Source organism: Podarcis erhardii, assembly GCF_964252035.2.
Source record: "Podarcis erhardii genome assembly, chromosome: 14".
In the NCBI taxonomy this organism is placed as follows: domain Eukaryota; kingdom Metazoa; phylum Chordata; class Lepidosauria; order Squamata; family Lacertidae; genus Podarcis; species Podarcis erhardii.
In genome coordinates, this window is record NC_138503.1 from 45,048,882 (window position 1) to 45,071,945 (window position 23,064).

Below are 23,064 nucleotides of genomic sequence, written 5' to 3' on the forward strand. Positions count from 1 at the left end.
AGAACAGAGCACGTTCAGCTTCTTAAAGTTCGCAAACTGGAACACTTACTTCCGGGTTTGCAGTGTTTGGGTTCCAAGTTGTTTGAGTACCAAGGAGTTTGAGAAACAAGGTACCACTGTATAGGCTACCATAAAAGAGGGAGAAGAATCCCTGACTCACCCTTTCCAACTTGGGCTGCCTAATGTCTTCTTTGTGCTTCCATAGGGGTTGTGTTGGTCCTGTAAGTTAAATAATTATGCAGTTGGAAGGAAATCCCCCAAGGCCTATCTTCCTGCAAGGCAGGAACCGCTGCTAAAGAACCCCTGGCAGGGAGGTGGCCTAGCCTCTGTTTGAAAACTTCTAAGGAAGGAGAACCTAGTGCCTTCGGTGGAGCCTGTTCCACTGATAGCCCTGTTCTCCAGGAATTTGCCTAATCCTATTTTATATGTTTGTAGATCATAGAAGAAAGCATTTGGCTTAATTATATTTAGGTTGATCTGGGTTTTCTCTCTCTAAGCAAGCATTTAAAAGTCATGTCAAGTTTTAAATCTGTTCATATTCATACTATAAAGTTGCCTTCTATAACCAGCTTATACTGTGGAATATACCTTGTGGAATTTTGATATTCAGATCTCAGTTGGATTGTGTTTCTTTCTGTTGGGTGGGGTGGGGGCAACATTCCATTTTTGTTGGGTTCAGATAACAATAGGAACCGGACCACAGAGCAATCTTGTCAAACTTGGTGCCTGCTGTATCTTTTGGACTACAACTCCCATCAAACCCTCAGGAAACATGGCTGGCACCAATTTAGGGAAGGCTGCCATTAGAGAGATTAAATTTCAGTGCTTAGGGCATTGATGGAACTGGCACGAAACTTCCTCTGAATTTGCCCCATTGTGTGGATTCCGCCTAGGATTAAACTGAATGGCATGAGTCATAATAGCTAACTGGGAAACGGAGGAAACTATCCTGACTGAATTTATTCACTTCTCACTTTTTAATTAAGCCTCTTATTTGCAATGTCCCCCTTTGAAGTTAAATATAAATGTATTTTTCTTTTTTTAAGAGAGTGGGCTAAAATCCTTCTCACAGTTATATTTGAGTTTAAAGTCTGGGATCTGGCTGGTGCGCCCGAACTTGGCTGTGTACACTATACCCTTAAATCACATGCAAAGCACATTCTTTCTCTCAAAGAATTCTGGGCTCTGTAGTTTACCCATCATAGCAACCTAACTTAACAAACCAAGGTTCCCAGAATCCTTTGAGGGAAAGTGTTATGTACTGAAGTTCTCACCCTGGGCCAGCAGGGGGATACTGTAGCTAGTTATGCAAATGAAGGATCGAAAGTGACGTTCAGTGATTGGATGGATACTGTAGATAGTTATGCAAATGAAAGATCGAAAGTAACGTTCAGTGATTGGATAGTTTTAGAAAGTTGTTACAGTAACGTGGTACTGGAGCTCTATATAAGCAGGCTGACTGAGCTCTTCAGTTCAGTTCTGTCCTGGCCTGTGAATAAACAAGAGCTGTTTGAAGAATCACTGTGTCGCCTGATATGTTCACCCACAACTTAACACTGGCGACGAAGGTGGGATTGATGGACATCAGAGTGCAGCCAGATGTAGCCACTCTCCAAACTGAGCTGAATCACTGAGCTGAATCACTGAACATAACCAATTCAGAGCTGACTGTTCTGGCTAGAGCACAGTGTTCCATCAATCGCCCTCTACGCCGGCATCGGAATCATGGCTTCACTTGTGCCTCTACCGCTGTTTGCACCAGCCTCTGAATCATGGGACTCCTACCTCGCTCGGTTCGACTGCTACCTGTGAATAAACAAGAGCTGTTTGAAGAATCACTGTGTCGTCTGATATGTTCACCCACAACTTAACAGAAAGAAACATGCCTTGAATGTGCTTTAAATACAAAGTGTGTACATACAACACAGGAATTCCCCATGCATCTGCTTCGAATTCATTCCAGTTTTCTGCAGCTGCAGGACGGCCTGCCTCGCATCTGATGTTGCATATGGGACAGCCAGGTGTGTTTTCAGAAAACAGCCTCTTAGGTTAACTGGAGAGAGCAGGTAGGCCAGGTTCAGCTTGTAGAGCCAAAAAAATCTTCCCCACCCCAGGCCAACCTAGTTCTCAGCTGCCTACAAGATGGGAATGCAGATAGGAAGCCCACACACAAACAGGATCTGAGTGTGACAATGCTTTCCCCGCTTGTGATTCCCATTAAGTGGTACACAAAGTAACAAAGGCATTTTAAACCCAAATTGGTGTTGTCTTTTGTCTTCTTCTTGGGTGATGTACGAGCGGCCATCCTAGTTTGTCTCACCCTCTCTTTGTTTTTAGATAGTAGGGGACTTCTTTAAAAAAACAACACCAACATCCAGCTGACTTATAGTTTATGAACAACTATTTCATATTATTTAAATGTGTTGCTAGTGAATTTTTATCTTTGTATGATCTTTCATGAAGCTTTAGCTGTTGCTGACTTTACAGTGAAAATGTCCATAAGGTCGAATCTGTTCCATTTTGGTTCTCTCCTCTTTTAATCAGCTTTGATTTGTTTTTGTCAGAAAGGTAGGATGTCCACCCATATCCATGTCATACATTTACAACACTCTAATACCACTTTAACACAGTCATGGCTTTCCCCAAATAAGCCAAGAGTTTATTAGTGACCTCAGAGCTACTGTTCTCAGCACCCTTAATTAACCAGGATTCCCGGGATTCTCTGGGGGAAGCCATGGCCATGTTAAAGTGGGAGGAGTGTGAATTTGATCTCCATAATTAACGGACTGGGGCCAGATTATTATTGTTGGTACTAATTGCTTTGGGGCCTGGATCTGGCCCACTGGTCACAAGTTGGACCATCATTATTCTAGGTACTACAAGGATATGTGCACGTATCTTGAAAGATCTACATTGGCTCCCAGTACGTTTCCAAGCACAATTCAAAGTGTTGGTGCTGACCTTTAAAGCCCTAAACGGCCTCGGTCTAGTATACCTGAGGGAGCGTCTCCACCCCCATTGTTCTGCCTGGACACTGAGGTCCAGCGCCGAGGGCCTTCTGGTGGTTCCCTCCCTGCGAGAAGCCAAGTTACAGGGAACCAGGCAGAGGGCCTTCTCGGTAGTGGCGCCCACCCTGTGGAACACCCTCCCACCAGATGTCAAAGAGAAAAACAACTACCAGACTTTTAGAAGACATCTGAAGGCAGCCCTGTTTAGGGAAGCTTTTAATGTTTAACATACTATTGTACAGTATTTTAATATTTTGCTGGAAGCCGCCCAGAGTGGCAGGGAAACCCAGCCAGATGGGCGGGGTATAAATAATAATAAATTGTTGTTGTTGTTTACTCTGACTCCAGCATGCTCCCACAACTGGTGTTTGTAGCTGAGTGCACATGAAATGAGCCACACAATCCATATGCACCCTGTATTTCCTGAGAAGTGATCAGGTTTGATGAAATTTCCCACAAACCAGCTTAAACACAAGTTGAAAATGCAAGCCACAGATAAGCTGAAGCGTGTACAGTTTGGACCGCTGTAGCACATGTGCAGACGACAGCTTCCTAGAATAGGATTTCAGAGGAGTTGCAGGTACTGTACAGGGAAACAAATCAGGTAATGACCCAGGTCAGGGCCCAAACCTTAGTCCTAAGGGCAGCTCCTGGGGATGTCATGGGGATGGGCCCTGGAGACGGAGGTTAATTGAGAATGGGGAGCAGAGGAAGGCGTGTACATGCTATAATTTGTAGCCAGCTTCTGAGCTGAAGCTTGCAAGCTGCATGCACCGCTTTCTTAATAAAGCCACTCTTGGAGATTCAAGCCCTCCACCTGCCACCTGGAGGGGGCCAGGCGGACCTGAAGACTTCAGCTCAGACCTGGAGGGCTGGCTAGGTACAGCAAGTGCAAATGTAACTTGAAATGCAGTGGTGGGGACAGCAGACAGACGACCTCACTGTGTTTTAAGCCAGTGTTTTTCAACCTTTTTTGGGCAAAGGCACACTTGTTTCATGAAAAAAATCACGAGGCACACCACCATTAGAAAATGTTAAAAAAATTAACTCCGTGCCTATATTGACTATATATAAAGTAATTCTCTTGAATAGGAATCAAATAAACACAGAGAAAGTATTTTATAATTACTTTATTATGAAATAGTAAGTAAACAGAAATATGAAACATTATAAAATACTTTATTTTTAAATCTTTCGAATTTTTCAATTTTTCCCACGGCACACCAGGCAACATCTCGCGGCACACTAGTGTGCCGCGGAACAGTGGTTAAAAAACACTGTTTTAAGCTGCTAATGTGTACACATGCCAAGTCACTTGCTGCCTCGCTTTCCTAAAGAGGCACTCGGCCAGCCTCTTGCCTCTCATTGTGTGTCTGTTGTGTGCATTCTTTGGAGAGGGCCCTTGACAGCAAAGAATTTCTGGAATGGAAGTGGGTGGGGAATATGAAAACCACCCAGTTTGTGCTGTGCTATTTACTCATGCAGCTCATTTACAAGTCCTTTTCCTGCAAGGCCACCTGACCTTCTCACTGGCTCCTGTTAAATCGCAAACAAGGGAAAGTTCTGTTGGCTGAATCTCAAGGAAGCATGAATGACGTGTGGGCATGTTTTTCAAGCTCAGGGTGGAAGGGGGAGACGGAGGAAGAATTTTGTCTTCTCTCGAGTCGTCACACTCAAACACTCAAAGGCTGGCAGTGTAGGAAGGTAGAGCTTATTTATAACCTGAGCCTCATATCAAAGCCTTTCTGGGGGAATGAAGTTATGTGGTTTTAGCAGAAATGTTATAAGGGTTTAGGAAAAAATAGACTGTTAATTGGTGAAAGGAGGGAAAATAAAGTTATATCATATTAAGATAAATTACAGAACAAAAATTGGAAAAGATGGAAAGGATTTGCTGAAATAGTTAACCGAATTAGAATACAAAAAAGGGAGGTGTGAGGAGGTCAAGGAAACAAGCAAATGAAAGATAAGTTATGGGAAGATTAGCTGTGTTTTTCTTTCTTTCTTCCTTATTGTGATGTGTTGTTTTGTTTTGTTTCTGTTTAATATGGTGTTTTTATTTTTGCTTTTTGTAACCTTTAAAATTTTAATAAATATTATTTTTTTTAAAAAAATCAAAGCCTTTCTGGGGATGGTCATAGTATGATGTTGGAACACCTGCTTTGCATGCAGAAGGTTTCATCCCTAGCATCTCCAGGTAGGACTGGGAAATACTCCCAGTTTGAAACCCTGGAGAGCCATTGCAGAAAATACTGAGCTTAGAGGAACCAGGTGGTTGACCTGGTATAAGGCAGCTTCCTAAGTAGGGACTTCCGGGTCGGCGCCATCGCCGAATGGCGGACTCCCTCCGAGCTCCGGAGGGAGCCTGCACGGCAGGGGCTGGGTCCTACCGCACCGGCGATGCGGGGACCCTTAAAAACCACGGCCACGGGGGCCGTGGACATGGAGACTCGGCTGACACCGTTAGCGCCCTCCCGACTCGTGAAGGAGCCTTTTTAAAGGCTACGGATCGGGTGCCGGGGAGAAGCGTGGTGTTTTGAGTCCTCTGCTATCCCTGCCGTGCGAAGCCGCATGCCATTCGGCGGAGAGCGCTGGCTTCTTCCTTTGAAAATTCGGACCTAAAAGAACAACCTGTAAGTAATTGGAACTTGGACTAAAAAGAGGGACAAAAATTTTAAAAATTTCGGAGCGAGCGGGGGAGGTGCAAAAAAGGAAGTCAGCCACCCCCTCCATTGTAGAAGGGTCAAAGCAAAGGATCTGATAACTAAGATCGGAGTAACATCATTTTGGCAAGTTTTTAACCTCACGAGTGAAGAATATGAGATTGAGCTGGAGGAGGAAAGTAGAATTCGGACTTAAAAACAACCCCCCCTGGAACCCCGGGAGCGATCGATGACGGAGCTTGGAGAGGAGAAAGGCAAGTTTTGACAGCTGTCAAAGAGCTGTCAAAGCGGAAAATAAGATAGAGACTATGTTACAAGGACTTTGCTGGTTATATTTGTTATAAATTGGATACAAATTGTTTTAAATAAGGATTACAAAGTTACTAGGGCTAATGGATGCGATCTGGAAGAGAACTCAGTTTTTGCAATCCACCTAGAGGAGCCGAGGGATATTACAAGTTTTAGCTGGAAATTGGAACTGAACTGTTTATCTCCTGGGAAACTGCAGAAATGGAACATTATTATGACTACAGAGGCTACTACACCGAAGAAGACAATGGAATCATCTGTTGTGGAATGAAAGGAACTTGACGTAATGTTTTGTTTCTGAATAACAAGCCTCTGTAAAGGAACTAACTTTTGGAATTAGGACATTTGTGCAGGAAAACAGGGACAGAAAGAAATAGAAAGAGGAGTATGATCAATAAGAACAACAAAATAACAAGAATTGGACCAAGTCAAAAGTGGGGACATTTGGGACATCCAGATTTGACAAGCTTAAGGATTATAATTTGGAGTTTTTCACTCCTGGATATAAAAATCTGGATGGAAAAAATGGGCCTCTCTTTAAGACAGAATCCTTCCATGATTGGACATTCGAAACTAAAGAGGACTGGCAAAGGACTATGATTTAGAGAGACGTGGAAATATCGGACATTGAGGAACATTGGGAACGCAACCGGGAAAAGGGGGGGTGGGAAATGTGGAATCCTTAAAGGCGTAAACTATGTTTTATTTAGGCTATATACATCTACATGGTATTCTAAAGTGGGGAACTCGTGGTGGGAATAAACCGATTTTAGGGGAATGGAAAATAATGTTTTTTTTAAAAAAAAATTTTGGGTTAAGGATAACAAGTTTGAATTGAGGAGAAGAACTTGTTGAGATCATTTGAGAGATTTGGAATACAAGGGGGGGAGGGAAGGGGAAGTCCTGAAAGGATGTAATCGGAAAAAGATTTGAAATTGGATGTTTTATTAATTTGTAATTAATTGGAAAACTTTAATAAATATTATTAAAAAAAAAAAAAAATAAGGCAGCTTCCTAAGTAGAAGTCCAGATGCAACCTGGGCTGGTGCCAACACCTGCCCTCCTTGAGCAGCTGACCGGATGTCACATGAACAGCAATAAAAAACATGGTGTCAGTGCTCTTCACTCTTCACAGAGCAGGCCTAGTGATCCTTGCATCTCTTCCCAGTAGGTCTTGCTCCAGTGAAGCAGTTGCAAGGACTGAAGGTCCCTGCCTTTCCCCCAGTCTGCAAGACTCCTCCCCTCCAGGGTCTTTCCCAATCAGTCTCCCTGCTTGGAACTCTCTGGATTCTTCAGGGAGAATCCTGCCCCACCACTGCCTCTTCTCCCCTCTCCAGCCCTCCTCTTCTACCTCTGAGTCTGGGTTTGCATATGTTCTTGAACCACAACTCCCATCATCCCTGACCGCTGGCCATGCTGGTTAGGAATGATGGGAGTTGTAGTCCAACAACACCTGGGAACCCAAGTTTGAGGAAGGCTGACCTAATGCCTCACCTGGAAGCACCTTGGCTGTCTTGAAACTCACAGCTCAAACAAGTCCCATGCCACCTTGTGATTAAACCATCAAACGACACTATCTGTGCGACACCCAAGACTTCTATACTGCTGGTGAGTTAAGCTTAGGATCCATCATAGGTGGTGAACATTATTTCCCTCAGGGTCATGCCCAAAACATAATGAAGACCCCATCAAACTATGCTTTCAAAACAGTAACATTCCACTTTAAACAGTCATGACTTCCCTCAAAGAATCCTGGGAGATGTAGTTTGTTAATAGGTCTGGCCCAGGGCACTTTGGCGCCTGAAATGAACCACAGTACAGGCAACTCCCCCTTTGCACACGTTTGACATGTATGCAATTGCCAACATGGGCACCGTTTTTCGGCTCCAAAACAGAGTGGGCCATAACCCGGAACACAATGGGGAGTTGCCTGCATAGCACCCCACCAGGGAACAAGGGGGTGAATGAAGATCTATACCGGGAACAAGGGCAAGAATAAAATCAGCCTTACCCGATGGTTGAAGTGGGAATCAAAAGCGTTGTGGGTGGTAAGGAAGGGGCCTGCTCGGAAGCATGTCGGCATCCCCCAGAGGGCAGCCTCTGCCATTTACTCCCCGTGGTGGGAGGAGAACAGTGGCACCTATTTGCCAAGAGGCTGCTGTAGAGGTGGAATGGCGGGGGCTGCTGAGGAGTCCCCAAAGAGTGAAGGGCAGTTGCCACGCTGCTACCACATCACTGGTGGCGGCAGCTGGCAATATGTTCCTTGGAGGCTGGCTCTGCCGCCCCTGTGGATCCTGCCGCCCAAGGCAGTCACCTCACCTTGCCTAATTGGTGGGCGACCCCTGTTTTGTTAAGGGGTGCTGAGAGCCATTAGGAGACCCCTTAACTCCCCTTCCCAGAATGGTTTAATTCCACCCGTAACAAACTACAGTTCCCAGGACTCGGGGGGGGGGGGAGCCATTACCATTTAAAGCGATCTAATATTACTTTAAATCAGGCTTCCTTAAACTCGGATGTTTTGAGACTACAATTCCCATCATCCCTGACCACTGGTCCTGCTAGCTAGGGATTATGGGAGTTGTAGGCCAAAAAACATGTGGCGGGCTGAAGTTGAGGAACCCTGCTTTAAATGCACAGTGGTTCTTGGAGGAAAAGGGTGGGATGGAAATGCAACAAATGAACAATAAAGTAAATAAAAGAGGCATCTCTTGTACCGTGTTATCTATACCCTGGATTATATGTTTAGCCTTTCGCTGCAGGTAGTTGTGGTGGGATTTCTCCCAGCACAGAAACCTCAGTTTCAGAGAAGGGACCTCCCTCAGAACCACAGCAAGGTGCAAATGGGTTAAACTCCCCTGCTACCTGTTTACCTGCTGCAGCCCAGATACCTGTCAAACCTTCCCTGCAGCAGAGGCTTATTATAATTATTATCAGTGTATTTGCCTGTTAGGTGCAAAAGACACATTTAACATTGGTGGGAGCGGCCTGCAATCTCTCATTGTTTCCTCCCAGGTGGTGGGTACTCCTTTAATCCATGGCACAGATTAGCAGCTAACAGCTTCCTTTCCTACTGAAATGAATAACTTCTCCGCCCACGCATGCTGTCCTAACGTCTCCCCGCCCTTTCATTCTTCTCATATGGCTTCTCTTTTCCTGTCCACCTTCTTACCCGATTCCACCCTTTGATATAAGAGGGAGCTAAGACACACACAGAGAGGCCAGATTGCATTTGGATCCTTATTTTTCACCCCAGTGTGTGTAGGGCAGGCATGGCCAAACTTGGCCCTCCAGCTGTTTTGGGACTACAGTTCCCATCATCCCTGACCACTGACCCTGTCAGCTAGGGATGATGGGAGTTGTAGTCCGAAAACAGCTGGCGGGCCAAGTTTGGCCATGCCTGGTGTAGGGTGTTGCCAGCTCAGGAGCACGCTAAACCCTGAGATTTCAGGGCCCAAACATCATGAAGAAGAAGAAGAAGAAGAAGAAGAAGAAGAAGAAGAAGGGGAGTAGTAGTTTGGATTTGATATCCCACTTTATCACTACCCTAAGGAGTCTCAAAGCGGCTAACGATCTCCTTTCCCTTCCTCCCCCACAACAACCACTCTGTGAGGTGAGTGGGGCTGAGAGACTTCAGAGAAGTGTGACTAGCCCAAGGTCACCCAGCAGCTGCATGTGGAGGAGCGGGGGATCGAACCTGGTTCACCAGATTACAAGTCTACTGCTCTTAACCACTACACCACATTGACAGCTAGGAGTGCCCCCTGTGATGCAGCAGCATAGCATGGGTTGCCGGGACCCAGGGTGAGCAAGTTGCAGCCGCCACCTGAGCTCACCGCCACTGGAGCCTGCACAGGGGAGAGTCCAACCAGCCAATGCAACCTTTGGCAGGGAATCCCTCCAACATCCCCAGAGAGGAGCACTGGGCTGAGCTATGCTGGGGCCCCTCGCCCACCTCATTCTGGGGTCCACACCTGTTCATCATGAACCTGAGTTGCTCTGCTGCCTTTTCCAGAATGGGTTGGGGATCCCCATGGAAGCAGGCACCTGCGTGAGGGCTCCTGGTTGTGCCCTCTCTGTGAACTGCCCTTAGATCTATGGACACCGTTTTCATAAATAATAAAACACAGACCTACAATTCCCAGCACCCTGAACAAACTACAGTTCCCAGGATTCCCCGTGACTGCTAATGTGGCATAAATGTGCTAAGGAATGTGTGGCGTGGATGTGACTCTTGCCCGCCACACAATGTTAAGCTGGGACAAGAATCCCTTTTGATAGCTCATTCTGCTCTGGAAGTTCCAGATTCCAAGCTTGGGTGGTTCTCCGCAGATAATGCTGCCACTTGTAGTTCCCTGGTTCACCACATGGGGCAGCTTCCTGACGACGGCGATGTAGTGCTTCTATGTTGCACGATGCACGGTACAAACATTTGGGTGAAACTCTTAATGGGCTGTTTTAATGCGCTGTGGGATTATTCTGCTCAGCGGCGTAGCGTGGGTTGTCAGCACCCGGGGCAAGGCAAGTAATTTGCGCCCCCTAACCCGGGGCAAGGCAAGTAATTTGCGCCCCCTAACCCGAGGCAAGGCAAGTAATTTGCGCCCCCTAACCCGGAGCAAGGCAAGTAATTTGCGCCCCTAACCCCTAACCTGCCGCCGCTGCCAGCTTCTTCTTGCTGCTGCCTGGGCTGGGGTATTTACGGTAAGGTAGCCACGGCGGCGGCGGCGGGTCCGTGTCAGGTGATCTGAGGCGAGTTGCCGCTGGCGCTGCCGCCCAAATGACGCCGCTTGCCCGGAGGAGGAGGAGGGCAGAGAGGCGAGGAAAATGCAACATGGCCCAGCAGCTGCAGCAGCAGCGGCGGCAGTGGCGGGGCTGTGAGGAGGGGCTGCCTGGTGCGCCCTCCGCGGCCCTAGCAGCGAGCGCTGAGAGCCGCTGCCTGCCGGACGCCTTCAGCCCAGACGCGCGCACAGCTCGTCGGTTCTGTGAGACATGGGGCTCTGCTACAGCCTGCGCCCGAGGCTCTTCGGCGACTCCGGAGGCGGCGAGTGCGCCCCCCCGATGTTGCGCCCGGTGCGGCCGGCCCCCCCTGCACCCCCACGCTACACCACTGATTCTGCTGTAGACGGATGGGATGGGATACACAGGGTTGTAATGTAGCTGAGTTCTGCAACAGTTAGCTTTTATGGTCCCCCATGGTGATACAACTGGAGATAACACATTTTCCCGAAATACTGTACAAATTTCCCTAAATTCCCAAACTTCCCCACCCACACCCCCTCCACGGACCACATGAAAATTATGGATTTTTCTGACTCGGTGCAACAAGACAACTAGCTTCCTGAGGTTTAAAAATAAAATAAAATAAATCCCCTCCCAGAACAGATTCTGTTCCTGTAATAGGAAAACACCATCACATAATTTGGGATTGCCCTCTTCTCAACACTCATCGCAGAGATCTCCTAGAGACTGCCTTGCAGCTCAAAATATTGATTTACAAAGAGTCTGTCATCCAATATTTGTCGAGGGATGATACTACAAAGATTGTTTCGGGGTACTTAGCCAAGATCTTTAAAGCTAAATCTAACATTTCCTGATTTATTCAATGGTGGCTATGTAGTCCTTTATATATTGTATGTGTTTGGATTATCAGTGCATTTGGATGACTTTGGATGATTTTACTGTTTTAACTTATGCCAACGAAGGCTAGTAGCAGCAGCTAGCTTCCTGTTTTCCTGGCAGCCTCTTGCCAAACCTCAGAGGGCAAGGGCGCAGAAGAAGCAAGACCTCAGATGCTGAAACACAGCATGCCAGTGGTTACCCAGTGCAGGGAAGCCAACTTTTATTTTGAAATCTTTTAAGATAACATTTTAGTTTTCTGTTATGTTGCTTTGACTGTATGCTCTATATTTGACTTTCTTCAGCTTGTTTTATGTATGTTTTATTGATTGAATATGCTGTAAACTGCTTTGCTGTAAACCACAGAGCCTAGGACTTGCCGATCAGAAGGTTGGTGGTTCGAATCCCCACGATGGGGTGAGCTCCTGTTGCTCGGTCCCTGCTCCTGCCAACCTAGCACTTTGAAAGCACATCAAAGTGCAAGTAGATAAATAGGTACTGCTCTGGCGGGAAGGTAAACGGCGTTTCCGTGCGCTGCTGTGGTTTGCCAGAAGTGGCTTAGTCATGCTGGCCACATGACCCGGAAGCTGTACGCCGGCTCCCTCGGCCAGTAAAGCGAGATGAGCACCGCAACCCCAGAGTCGGCCACGACTGGACCTAATGGTCAGGGTCCCTTTACCTTTACCTAAACCGGTTTGAGACTTTTATTAAAAATATAAAGTGGTACAGAAATAATAATAATTAAAAAAACTTGCAGGGGAAGAAGGTGACGAGGATTCCTGTGGCACCCAAAGCGCCTTCCGCCTTGTGCATAGATCAACGCTTCTCCACTGCGCGTCTGGTGACTGGGATTCCCTGCAGGGCTACCTGAGTATAAAAGGTACAGCAGGGAAGGGGGCGTGGCCTAGCACAACCCCGCCCCCTTCAGAGAAGGCAGCCAATGCGAGGGCCAGAACGGATGGTCCTGGGCGGGGCCGGGGCTCCTTTTATGCAAGCTCCTCGCCGCTCCCCTGCAGAGGCTGTTGCGCTTGATCCCCGCGAAGGGTGCGAGGCTGTTTGGACATGTCCTGGGTGCTGCCGGCGCGCGCCCTGCCCCGACGTCTCCCGCTGCCTCACCTGGGCGCCTAGCCGGATCTTCATCGGGCGGAACCCGCCTGGAAGCAGCGCTCTCTCTCCTCCGCCGATCCACTCAGCCAGAGAGAGAGAGAGAGAGAGAGAGCCATGTCCCTTCCGAAAGGTAAGAGAGGGATCTTGCGTGGGTTGCGCGAGTGGCAAGAGGCTCTTTTGCGCCCCAGGCGAAGGCCAACTGCTCGCACCCCCGCGCTCCACCCCAATGCAAACTTCGGTGTTCAGAAACGGATGGCAGGAAACGCACAACGCTCGAAACCGCCAAAAAAATTAATTTTTTTTTTTTTTGCAAGGATAAGCAATGCAAGATCTCTTGCTGATCTCTCCCCAATGCGAAATGTTTGAGTGCACAAGTCAAATGGAATAATCTTGTGACTATAAATCTGGCCTAACGATAGCTCTGGCACTCCGAGAACGGAGTGCCCTCTTCCCTTTAAAACCGAAAGGTGGCCACACTGTCTTTTTTTATTATCTCTTGCTGTTTTGTTTAACCGTTTTTAAAACGAGTTTTGAATTCGTTGGTGAGAATGAGATCGTTTGTTCCCGAACTTCCTTGAATGCGTTTTATTTTCAGTCGTTATTATGCCAGTGCAATGTCTTGAGAACAGTGTTGAAAGGCAATTTGCCAGTACTATTAATTAGGTGATTATTAATGGTTTTGTGGTGCAGTAATATCTGGAAGGTGGCTTGCCAGGAGCGTGATTGGTGCGGAATCGGAATCACCGCTTTAGGTGTCAAATCTGAGTGTATTTTTCAGTCCAAAATTGTATCGAGGTCTCTGTAATCCACTGTGGGTGCAAACAGGTGTGCCAGGTGTGCACCCACAGTGGATTACACAGTGGATTGTATTTTATGATGGATGTATTCTTTTTTGCTTTGTGTGTGTGTTGTAAACTGCACTAGTGTGAAAGTGTTGATGTTGTTTAGTCGTTTAGTCGTGTAATCCCTACTCTGCGCAGTGTATTGCATTGGACAAGGAATACCGCTTTTCTGGTAAGTTATTCAAAAGCGGAGTGATGCTAGACATCTTTTTGGATAAAGAAAATAAACAGGGCACTGATTCAGCTAAAGACTTGTGGAACGTCATGGAATATTGGTGGCACATAGCCTTCCTTCTCCCTACCCCAAATTTACCCCGAGTTATATATTTTGGGGTCACACTAGTGTCCGAGGGTCATTCAACATAGCGAAGAAATGGAATTTGAAAAGGTGCTTCTGTATAAAATTTTGTATGGGCGATATTTATTTGGAAGTTTGTGTCCTGCCTTTCTTTGAGAAATAGACTTGATGTAGCTTACAGAAGAAGGAAAAAAGGCATAAAATATGTTCATGAAACAGCTCGGATGGCTAAGAAACAAGTTCATGGTTTAAACCTAAGAGCAGGGTTTGAAAAACCAGTTAAGCATAAAAATACAGACGTTGCTAAATTATTGGTGAAATTAAAAACAGCTTTTCTGAAACTTGACAGAGGGAGCCAAACAATCCTCTCTATAACATGTAAATTATTACATTTATCTCCCCCAGTTCCTTCAAGGTGGTGTATGCTGTTTTGTGTTATAAGTAATGCGTATCTTATAAATGTGTGTGTTGTCTTTATCTGTGCATATAAACATGAGGGGCAGTGTGGTGCAGCGGTTAGAGCATTGGCCCACCGCAAGGTTCTTTGCGCCTGGCCTTGCAGGGTTGTTTGTGAAGATAAAGTGGGTGAGTTTAGTTCCTTAAGAGGCTGGGTGGCATAATGATGGTATAAGGTACAAACGCATGGAGAAATCAGAAGGCCTTGCTTGCCCTTATGAGCTTCACAGGCAGTTCTTCCCCTGTGCCCCGCCAGTTCTTTCTACAGATGTTTCATATTTCTGCTCTTATCATCACAGGCTGCGTGAGATTCGCTCTGTGTCATCCAGCAGCTCTGAGCTGTAACTCAGCCTTGGTGGGATGGGCAGATAGTGTCATGCTTTTGTTTTGGAACACTTGCTCACGTTTCTGTTTCCAAATCTCAGTCCTCTTTGCGTGGGATCTGGCTGCTTGTTCTCGACTGCCTGAACTCTGTCCAAGGGGCAAGATATTGCACAGCTCCTGTGGTCCTCACCGCATGTCAGAGGACGCAGGGCAGAATAAGAGTCCTGCTGGGGAAAGGTCCTAGCTCACTGGCAGAGATTCCGCCTTGCATGCAGAAGGTCACGGGTTCAATTCCTGGCATCGCCAGGTAGGGTTGGGAATGTTGCTTCCCTGAATCCCTAGAGAGGTGCTGCTGGTAATTGTAGACCAACCGGGCGACCATGATCGACAGGTAGATTGCCATGTCGATTGCAGGAGTAAAAAAAGAGATTGCCCGGTTGCTCCTGAGCAATGGCAACACATTCTGCCCCTGCTGGCGCTGCTGTGAAAGCTTTAACTCCCTTAGTTGGTGGCAGAGTGGGAGGAGGAGTGAGGGCTGCGGACTGTTGTGATTGATGGTCTGACACCTTTCCCAAAAAAAAAGCTCAACTCTGGTCTCTTCCCCTAAGGAAAGCTCAACAGTTGTGGGCAATGACAATGAGTAGATCACATTATACTGGGAGTAGATCGCAGTCTCTATAGAGTAGGACGTGTCTGTTGTGGACGATAGATGTAGGTGGATAAAAACCAATGGTCTGATCTGGTATTAGGCAGCTTCCTTTCCTGGAGTAAGTGGCTGGAGGATGCAGTGGCTAACAGAGATAGAGGGCAAGATTCAGTCTGAATTCTTGCCACTGGCAACGAGGGATATGGGGAGATGCCTTAAAAGCCCCCAGCATGAACGCAAGTAGCCCTGTGGCTCTGCAGAGGTGGAGTCTGTGGCCCGTGTCCTCCTGTCCTGGACAACATCTTTATCAAACCCCTCTTATTTGGAAGATTCAGCTGCTCCCAAATGCTCCAGCCCGGCAGCTGACTGGCACTTGTTCCAGAGAGCATAGAATTGTAGAGCTGGAAGGGAGCGCACGTAGATAACCTCGCCCAACCCCCTGCAATGCAGGAATCTTTTGCCCGCTGTGGGTCTTGAACCCACAACCCTGAGATTAAGAGTCTCGTGCTGTACCAGCTAGGCCACCCCAGGTCATGAAAACAACTGCACAGTTCAAAGTGTTGGTTATGACCTCTGAAGCCCTATATGACTTGGGCCCAGGCTCCCTGAGAGAATGTGCCTCCCTATACAGTGGTACCTCAGGTTAAGTACTTACCGTATTTTTCGCCCTATAGGACGCACCGTCCCATAAGGCGCACCTAGTTTTTTGGGGGGGAAATAAAGGGAAAAAAATTATTTCCCCCCCAGGCGCAGGGCTGGGGCGGGGGAAGCTTGAGCTTCCCCCGACCCCAGCCCCCAGAACAGGCAACTCTCCGCAAGCCGTGGGAGCCCGGCCCCGGGCTCCCATGCCTTGCGGAGAGCTGTGTGAAGCCTGGAGAGCGAGAGGGGTTGGTGCGCACCGGCCCCTCTCGCTCTCCAGGCTTCAGCGAAAGCCTGCATTCGCCCCATAGGACGCATACACATTTCCCCTTCATTTTTGGAGGGGAAAAAGTGCACCCTATGGGGCGAAAAATACGGTAATTCGTTCCAGAGGTCTGTACTTAACCTGAAGCACCACTTTAACTAATGGGGCCTCCCGCTGCCATCGCGCCGCTGGAGCACGATTTCTGTTCTCATCCTGAAGCAAAGTTCTTAACCTGAAGCAGTATTTATGGGTTAGCAGAGTCTGTAACCTGAAGCGTATGTAACCTGAAGCGTATGTAACCCGAGGTACCACTGTATATGAGCCTGCCTGGGTGCTAGGATCCTCGGTCGACTATGGCCTGAGGGGGGGTCCCAAGGGCCAGGGAGACAGGTTGGGGGGCATCATTTATTTCCTGGGACTGAGGTTCAGCATCCTTGTCCTGCACCTAGAATTTCCAAGGCTGCTGAAGTGGTTTAATTCTAGGTTTGGGGGGGGGGCGGAGAGGGGAAGGCAGCAAAATTTGGAAAACAGATTGGTTTGTGCCGACACTGCAGTTAATTGTACAAAAGACATACACTGGCCTGCAGTGCCGTGCCCATCGAATAAACCCCACTGAGCACAGTGGGAATTGTAAGCGTATGAAAATGGAATTGTGTTTGACACTTTTGGCCGGGTAGCACACCTGAGCTGTGTGTGTTCTGCTTAAGATAAAAATAATAAAAATTTAAATACAAGGGAATGTCCCTTTCTGGGATTACAGTTGGAACAAGAATGCTTCGTTATTTGTTAATTCCCCACATCAAAGGCCAGGGAACCCTTTTAAGTACTCTGTTAATGACTACTGGGGTATGGCCCGCACGTTGTTTGCATAGTTAGGCATAATAGAGTAATTACTACTTGCGTAACTGGCAAGAAGAGAGAGAGAGAGAGACACGGCTAGATACCGAAATGTTCTTTGCGTTTCGGTGTTCTCATTTGCCAGGCTTGCTTTATGGCAGGCTCGTAAATAGCAGCTTGCCCGATTTGCCTGCGGTGGGTAAGAATCTCTTGCCTGCAAATGAACTGGGAGAATTTTGAAAATTGGAGGACAGTTGTCCATCACTGACTAACATAGGTATGTGCAGGCAGGCAGATGAGTCAACAAATATGTATGGGCAGGCAGGCAATGTTTTTCTGGTTGGGCTAAGTAACTTTGGTCCAAGGGTGAGGAACCTGCGGGCCTCTCCAGATGTTGATGGACTACAGCTCCCACAATCCCTGACCATTGGCCATGTTGCCTGGGGCTGATGGGAATTGGAGTCCAGGAACATCTCCAGCAGAGCTTTCCAAACTGTGTGTCATGATATGTCAGTGTGTTCTAGGTGTGTCATGTTCCCTGCACTCCTCTTGGGGCTGGAAAGGGGTTAGTTCAACCTCCAGTTTGCTAGTAAAACTGAATTATTGTGCACGTCTAAAAAGTGTGTCACTGACACGAAAAGTTTGGAAAGCTCTGATCTGAAGGGTCATAAGTTCCTCATCCCTGTATTAATGGACTTAATGTTCTACCACTAAGCTACTGTCTTGTGGAATAGAGTTTTGCTGGAGACAGCCAGAAGCTTTTGGAAATGCCTCCAAAGCTGGTGTGATAAAAGCAAGCGGTTGCTGTGTTGTAAAAATCGGTCCTTAATATCCTTTCGGCACATACTTGGAGGCCTGTCATCGCCCACTTCCCTTTTGGCACATTTGCAGAAATCTCTTTGGCGGGTGAGAATGCCCAAAGGTGACACAGGAAGTCACTTAATGAAGTGGGCTAATTTATTTGGACCATTTTTTAAAAAACAAACCCTCTAAACGACTCCAAAACCACTTTGTATGTGGGTTTTTTAATAAGTCGGAAATGGAAAGCTGTAGGGTCATTGTGCCATTTATTTTTTAAAGGTTTGTGTATCTGCTTAACTTACTTGCCAATCTGCAAAATGAACAGAAAGTGGTTTGCAGCAATAGAATATTTGGTCAATATGTTAAAAACTATACATTAAGGTTACCAGACTTCCAGTTCTGACCAGCCTCCAGGTTTGCCTTCCCCTGACAGGTGGACGGCTTGAATCTTCAGGTGGGTGAAAATGCCTTTAATAGAGTAAAAGAATATTAAGAAGGTTATGCATGTGGTTTGCCCTCCTCTGCTCCCCTCTCCCAATTAACCTCCATCTCCAGGGCCTGTCCCTGTGACATCACCAAGTCTCAACTTGGGCCCTGAAATCTCAGGATCTGGGATGCTCCTGATCTGGCAGTCCCATTGAAGATACATAAGTCAGCAGTCGTGGAAGAGCATGATGAGCCCCAAGTAGAATTAAATGACAGAAATCCTGACGCAGGTGTCTCCCCACCGATGGGGGTTACATTCCTAGGTACCACATGTATACGTGAAATTGTACATAGTGGGGAACACCATCTAAAAAGCCGAATTCGGTCCAAAATCTACAAAAAACCCCACCAAACCACCACAACAATTCCCTCCAAACTCTAGCTCTCCACAGTCCTCAAATGTTGGTGTAAAGGCTCATGGGATTGCAAGCTGTGTTCCTGCCATTTTTGCTATTTAAATCTATTTAAATATTTCCTGGTGCTGCACGTAGATGCGGTCACACGTGAGTCAAAATGCATATAAGTGGGGAAAACGTTCGGAAACCAAGGCACAGCTTCCGATTGGCTGCAGGAAGCTCCTGCAGCCAATCGGAAGCTGCGTCGGACATTCGGGTTCCAAATAACATTTGCAAACAGGAGCACTCACTTCCAGGTCTGCGGCGTTTGGGAGCCAAAGCGTTCAACTCGCAAGGCGTTCGCAAACCAAGGTACAACTGTATTAACATCACATACAAAAGCCACCTGCATGACCTTGTGTTAACTGAGCATATAAAGACATGCAACGACCTGGGCTGTTTCTCACATAAACATGCAACAGATTGTCAAAGAAAAGATGGCTGCCAGTATGCTCTTTCTGTGAGCTAATCCATGGGCAGTCCTAGTTCAGGGGTGGGGAACCTGTGGCTTTCCCACTGTTGCTGGATCAATATATTTCTGACCGTTGCCCAAGGGGCTGATGGGAATTGTTGTCAGTTACCTGTGCATTCCTATGTGTCTATTCAGAAGTAAGCCCCATTAATGGAATTGGGTTAATATTGGGTTAATGGAATAATAATGGAATGATGATAATAATAATAATATAATAAGTACAATAATTATTATTATAAATAATGGTTAATGGTTTAATGGAATTAATGGAAGTTTTTATAGGATTGCACTGAAAATGGACTTTTTTGGGTGCTCACCCATAAGAAAACACTACTTTGGGCTATTAGGATTAAAAGACTTTAATAGATTCATATATTAATCAATACAGCAAACTTCTTTTTATTATAAATATCCGATCTTCATCAACTTAAAGCAGCAGAATATTTTCTTGGAGAAGCAACATCACTGGATGTGATCAAAGTATGGCCCTTTCAACGGCTATTATCTATTAGCTTTGCATACTGTATCTTGTGCTGCTGCTTGCGTGTGTGTGTGTTTGCTTAACCTCATGTGGAAAGGATGCTGGAGAATTATCACCTGTGCAGGTGAGTGAGCTTGGAAGGCATCGCTGGCTTGTCAGGTGCCTTTACAGGTGAGCGTGATGACAAGGAACTTGAATAATCTTTTCAAAACATAGGAAGCTGCCTTATACCTGAGTCAGACCATTGGCCCATGTAGGTCAGTATTGTCTACACTGACTGGCAGGAGCCCTCAAGGGTTTCAGGCAAGAGTCTCTCCCAGCCCTAGGTGGAGACGTCAGAGATTTAACCTGGGCCCCTTCTGCCTGCATAGCAAATGCTTTACTACAGAGCCCTATGGAGGGAAATTATATTTTCAACACAGTTGCTGGAAGTTTTGAGGTGAATTTAGAAAGTGGTTTTGTGTTAATTGTGTTTTTGGGGAGTACAGTGTTAGCTCGGGTTAAGTACTTAATTCGTTCCGGAGGTCCGTGCTTAACCTGAAACTGTTCTTAACCTGAAGCACCACTTTAGCTAATGGGGCCTCCTGCTGCCGCCGCGCCACCAGAGCCCGATTTCTGTTCTTATCCTGAAGCAAACTTCTTAACCTGAAGCACTATTTCTGGGTTAGCGGAGTGTGTAACCTGAAGCGTATGTAACCCGAGGTACCACTGTATTTTAAATACGTAGCGGCATTATATTACAAAGTACTATTATTATTATTATTATTATTATTATTATTATTATTATTTGTTCACCTCCTTTTGGCAACTCCTGCAGCCAAGCTGATGCCAAACGTATTGCTCTGCTTTCCTTTTCATTTAAATATACGGTATTTTATTCCATTTTCACAGATTTCACATATAATTCCAGTAGGTAATGCATTTGTACCTCAGAAGTCGAACAGAATTCATTCTGGAAGTCCGTTCGACTTCTGGAATATTTGACTTTCAAATCACGGCTTCCGATTGGCTGTAGGAAGCTCCTGCAGCCAATCGGAAGCCGTGGAAGCCCCATCAGATGTTCAGCTTCCGAAAGAACGTTCGAAAACTGGAACACTCACTTCCGGTTTTTGATCCTTCATTAGCCGGTGTTGTGACGTTTGTCGGAACGTTTGACTCCCAAGGCATTGGGAAACCGAGTGTAGCGATCACACGGGGCCCCCGGACGTTTCACCACTTTATTTCTCGCTGCTACCACCCAGGCCCAGTCAGGGTTAAATTGGAACATAAACTTCTGTTTATTCATTGCAGTTTAACAAGCGTGTGGTTTCATAAATGGTCTGAGTCAATTACAATCATGGGCTGCCTATCCAGACCTATAACTTCCGCTACCTGCTCTCACTCACTAAACCACCTCTCAGATATTTACTTGTCTTCCTAGCTTCTAACTGTTCCTGACTCAGCTTATTTCGCTACACTAACTCAACCTGCCCCCAGACTCTCTCCCAATTCACTCCCACTCCAACCAACCACCCAACCCCTAACAAACTCCCTGTTTCCCCCTCCCAGAGCTGGTTTTATAGTCCCTCTGACTCCACCCCCCTGGGTTCTGATTGGGTAACCTGTTTAACTATTTCACCTCCAGCACTCTCATATGTTAACGTCACACTGAGGTACAACTACAATTCTTTCTTTTATCAACTTCTTGTTTTCCAATTCTACCCCTACCTCTTTGCTGCACCCCATCTTCCCTCTTTTGTATCAGAATCACAGTACAATAATTTCTAAATCTTTCCGTTGCTCACAATGCAAATCCTGCTTGCGCATTCATCATATTATAATATCCCTCTAAATGCACTGCTTTCTTTTGGACCACATCAGCAAGACCAAGTGGGGTGTCTTGTTGTTTTAGCAGCCCAGTACCTCTATAATAATTTAATAATAATAACAATAATTTTATTATTTATACCCTGCCCATCTGGCTGGCTTTCCCCAGCCACTCTGGGGGGCTTGCTTGCAGCAAAATATAAAAATGTAATAAAACGTCAAACATTTTAAACTCCCTGATATGTACAGGGCTGCCTTCCATATACACTGCTGAGGTTTGCGCCCGGGACAAACAGATGTCAACAGCAAATTCTGTCCCACCATTCTTCCATCCTGGAACTCAAATCGGCATACCTCCTGTTCTGATATGGTCACCACCCAGATACTCACCAGAAGCAGACCTGCTTTGCTTCTGCAGGCCCTCTTGCATCTTCAGACCAAAACCTAGGACCGTATTGTGAACTGCTGTGGTATATATTTGCAAGAATAATAATAATATACAGCTGTCTTAAAGCAGGCGTAGCAAATATTGCACACCCTCCAGTTGTTGTTGGACTCCAATTCCCATCAGCCACTGCTAGCATAGCCCATGGTTGCACTCCGGAGGGGCCTCCACATTGGGCATCACTGCCATAAATGAATAAAAATCACTTCCTTCTGTATCCGGTTAAGCTCATGCATAAATGTTGGCCATCGCATCTTTATTAAGCCCTCGAGGAAAGGAAGTGAGCTTGAGTCAGGATGGAGGTTTCCGTTGTGTACTTTAGTGGTGGTGGTTGTTGTTTAGTCGTTTAGTCGTGTCCGACTCTTCATGACCCCCTGGGCCAGAGCATGCCAGGCACTCCTGTCTTCCACTGCCTCCCGCAGTCTGGTCAAACTCACGTTTGTAGCTTTGAGAACACTGTCCAACCATCTCGTCTTCTGTTGTCCCCTTCTCCTTGTGCTTTCCCAACATCAGGGTCTTTTCCAGGGAGTCTTCTCTTCTCATGAGGTGGCCAAAGTATTGGAGTCTCAGCTTCACAATCTGTCCTTCCAGTGAGCACTCAGGGCTGATTTCCTTAAGAATGGAGAGGTTTGATCTTCTTGCAGTCCATGGGACTCTCAAGAGTCTCCTCCAGCACCATAATTCAAAAGCATCAATTCTTTGGTTATTATTATTATTATTATTATTATTATTATTATTATTATAGAAAGACAGGGTGTGAGGCAGCATGGTGTAGTGACGAGAGCCCTGGTCTGGGTCGGGCTTAGGGGTGATGCTCCAACAATGCTTGGAGATGCCATAGGTTTCCTGGCTCTGTAGCGTGACCTACTTCACAAAGTGGGTGTGAGGTGTGTGTGTGTAAATGGGGTGGCTGTGGAGAAATAATTGTCTATCTATGCTACCTTGAACTCCTTGGAGATAAGGCAGGATAAAAGTGTAGTTAACACCAGAACTGGATATTCTGTTCTGAAGGGGGGGAAATGGTGCAATAACTACATTAGGGCAATTCCTTTGTTTGGACCAACCAAAATGTTGCAGAGGTGTGTCTGTGTATTTCATTGTTCATCTTGCTTTTTATTCCGCAGAATTCTTCAGGCTGGATGTTTAAATAAACCATCAGGGAAGAGGGTGA

The 23,064-nt window shown here is 46.4% G+C and overlaps 1 protein-coding gene across 1 annotated transcript in view; it reads left to right on the plus strand.

Moving 5' to 3' along the window:
* Positions 1–12,619: 12,619 nt before the first annotated feature.
* The window catches only part of MAP2K3 (mitogen-activated protein kinase kinase 3), a 69,503-nt gene continuing 59,058 nt past the window's right edge, over positions 12,620–23,064 (plus strand). Inside the window, exon 1 of the mRNA XM_081839990.1 lies at positions 12,620–12,830. Within this exon, the coding sequence (XP_081696116.1) occupies positions 12,815–12,830 (16 nt within the window). The 5' untranslated portion in view covers positions 12,620–12,814. The remainder of the gene's footprint in view (positions 12,831–23,064) is intronic.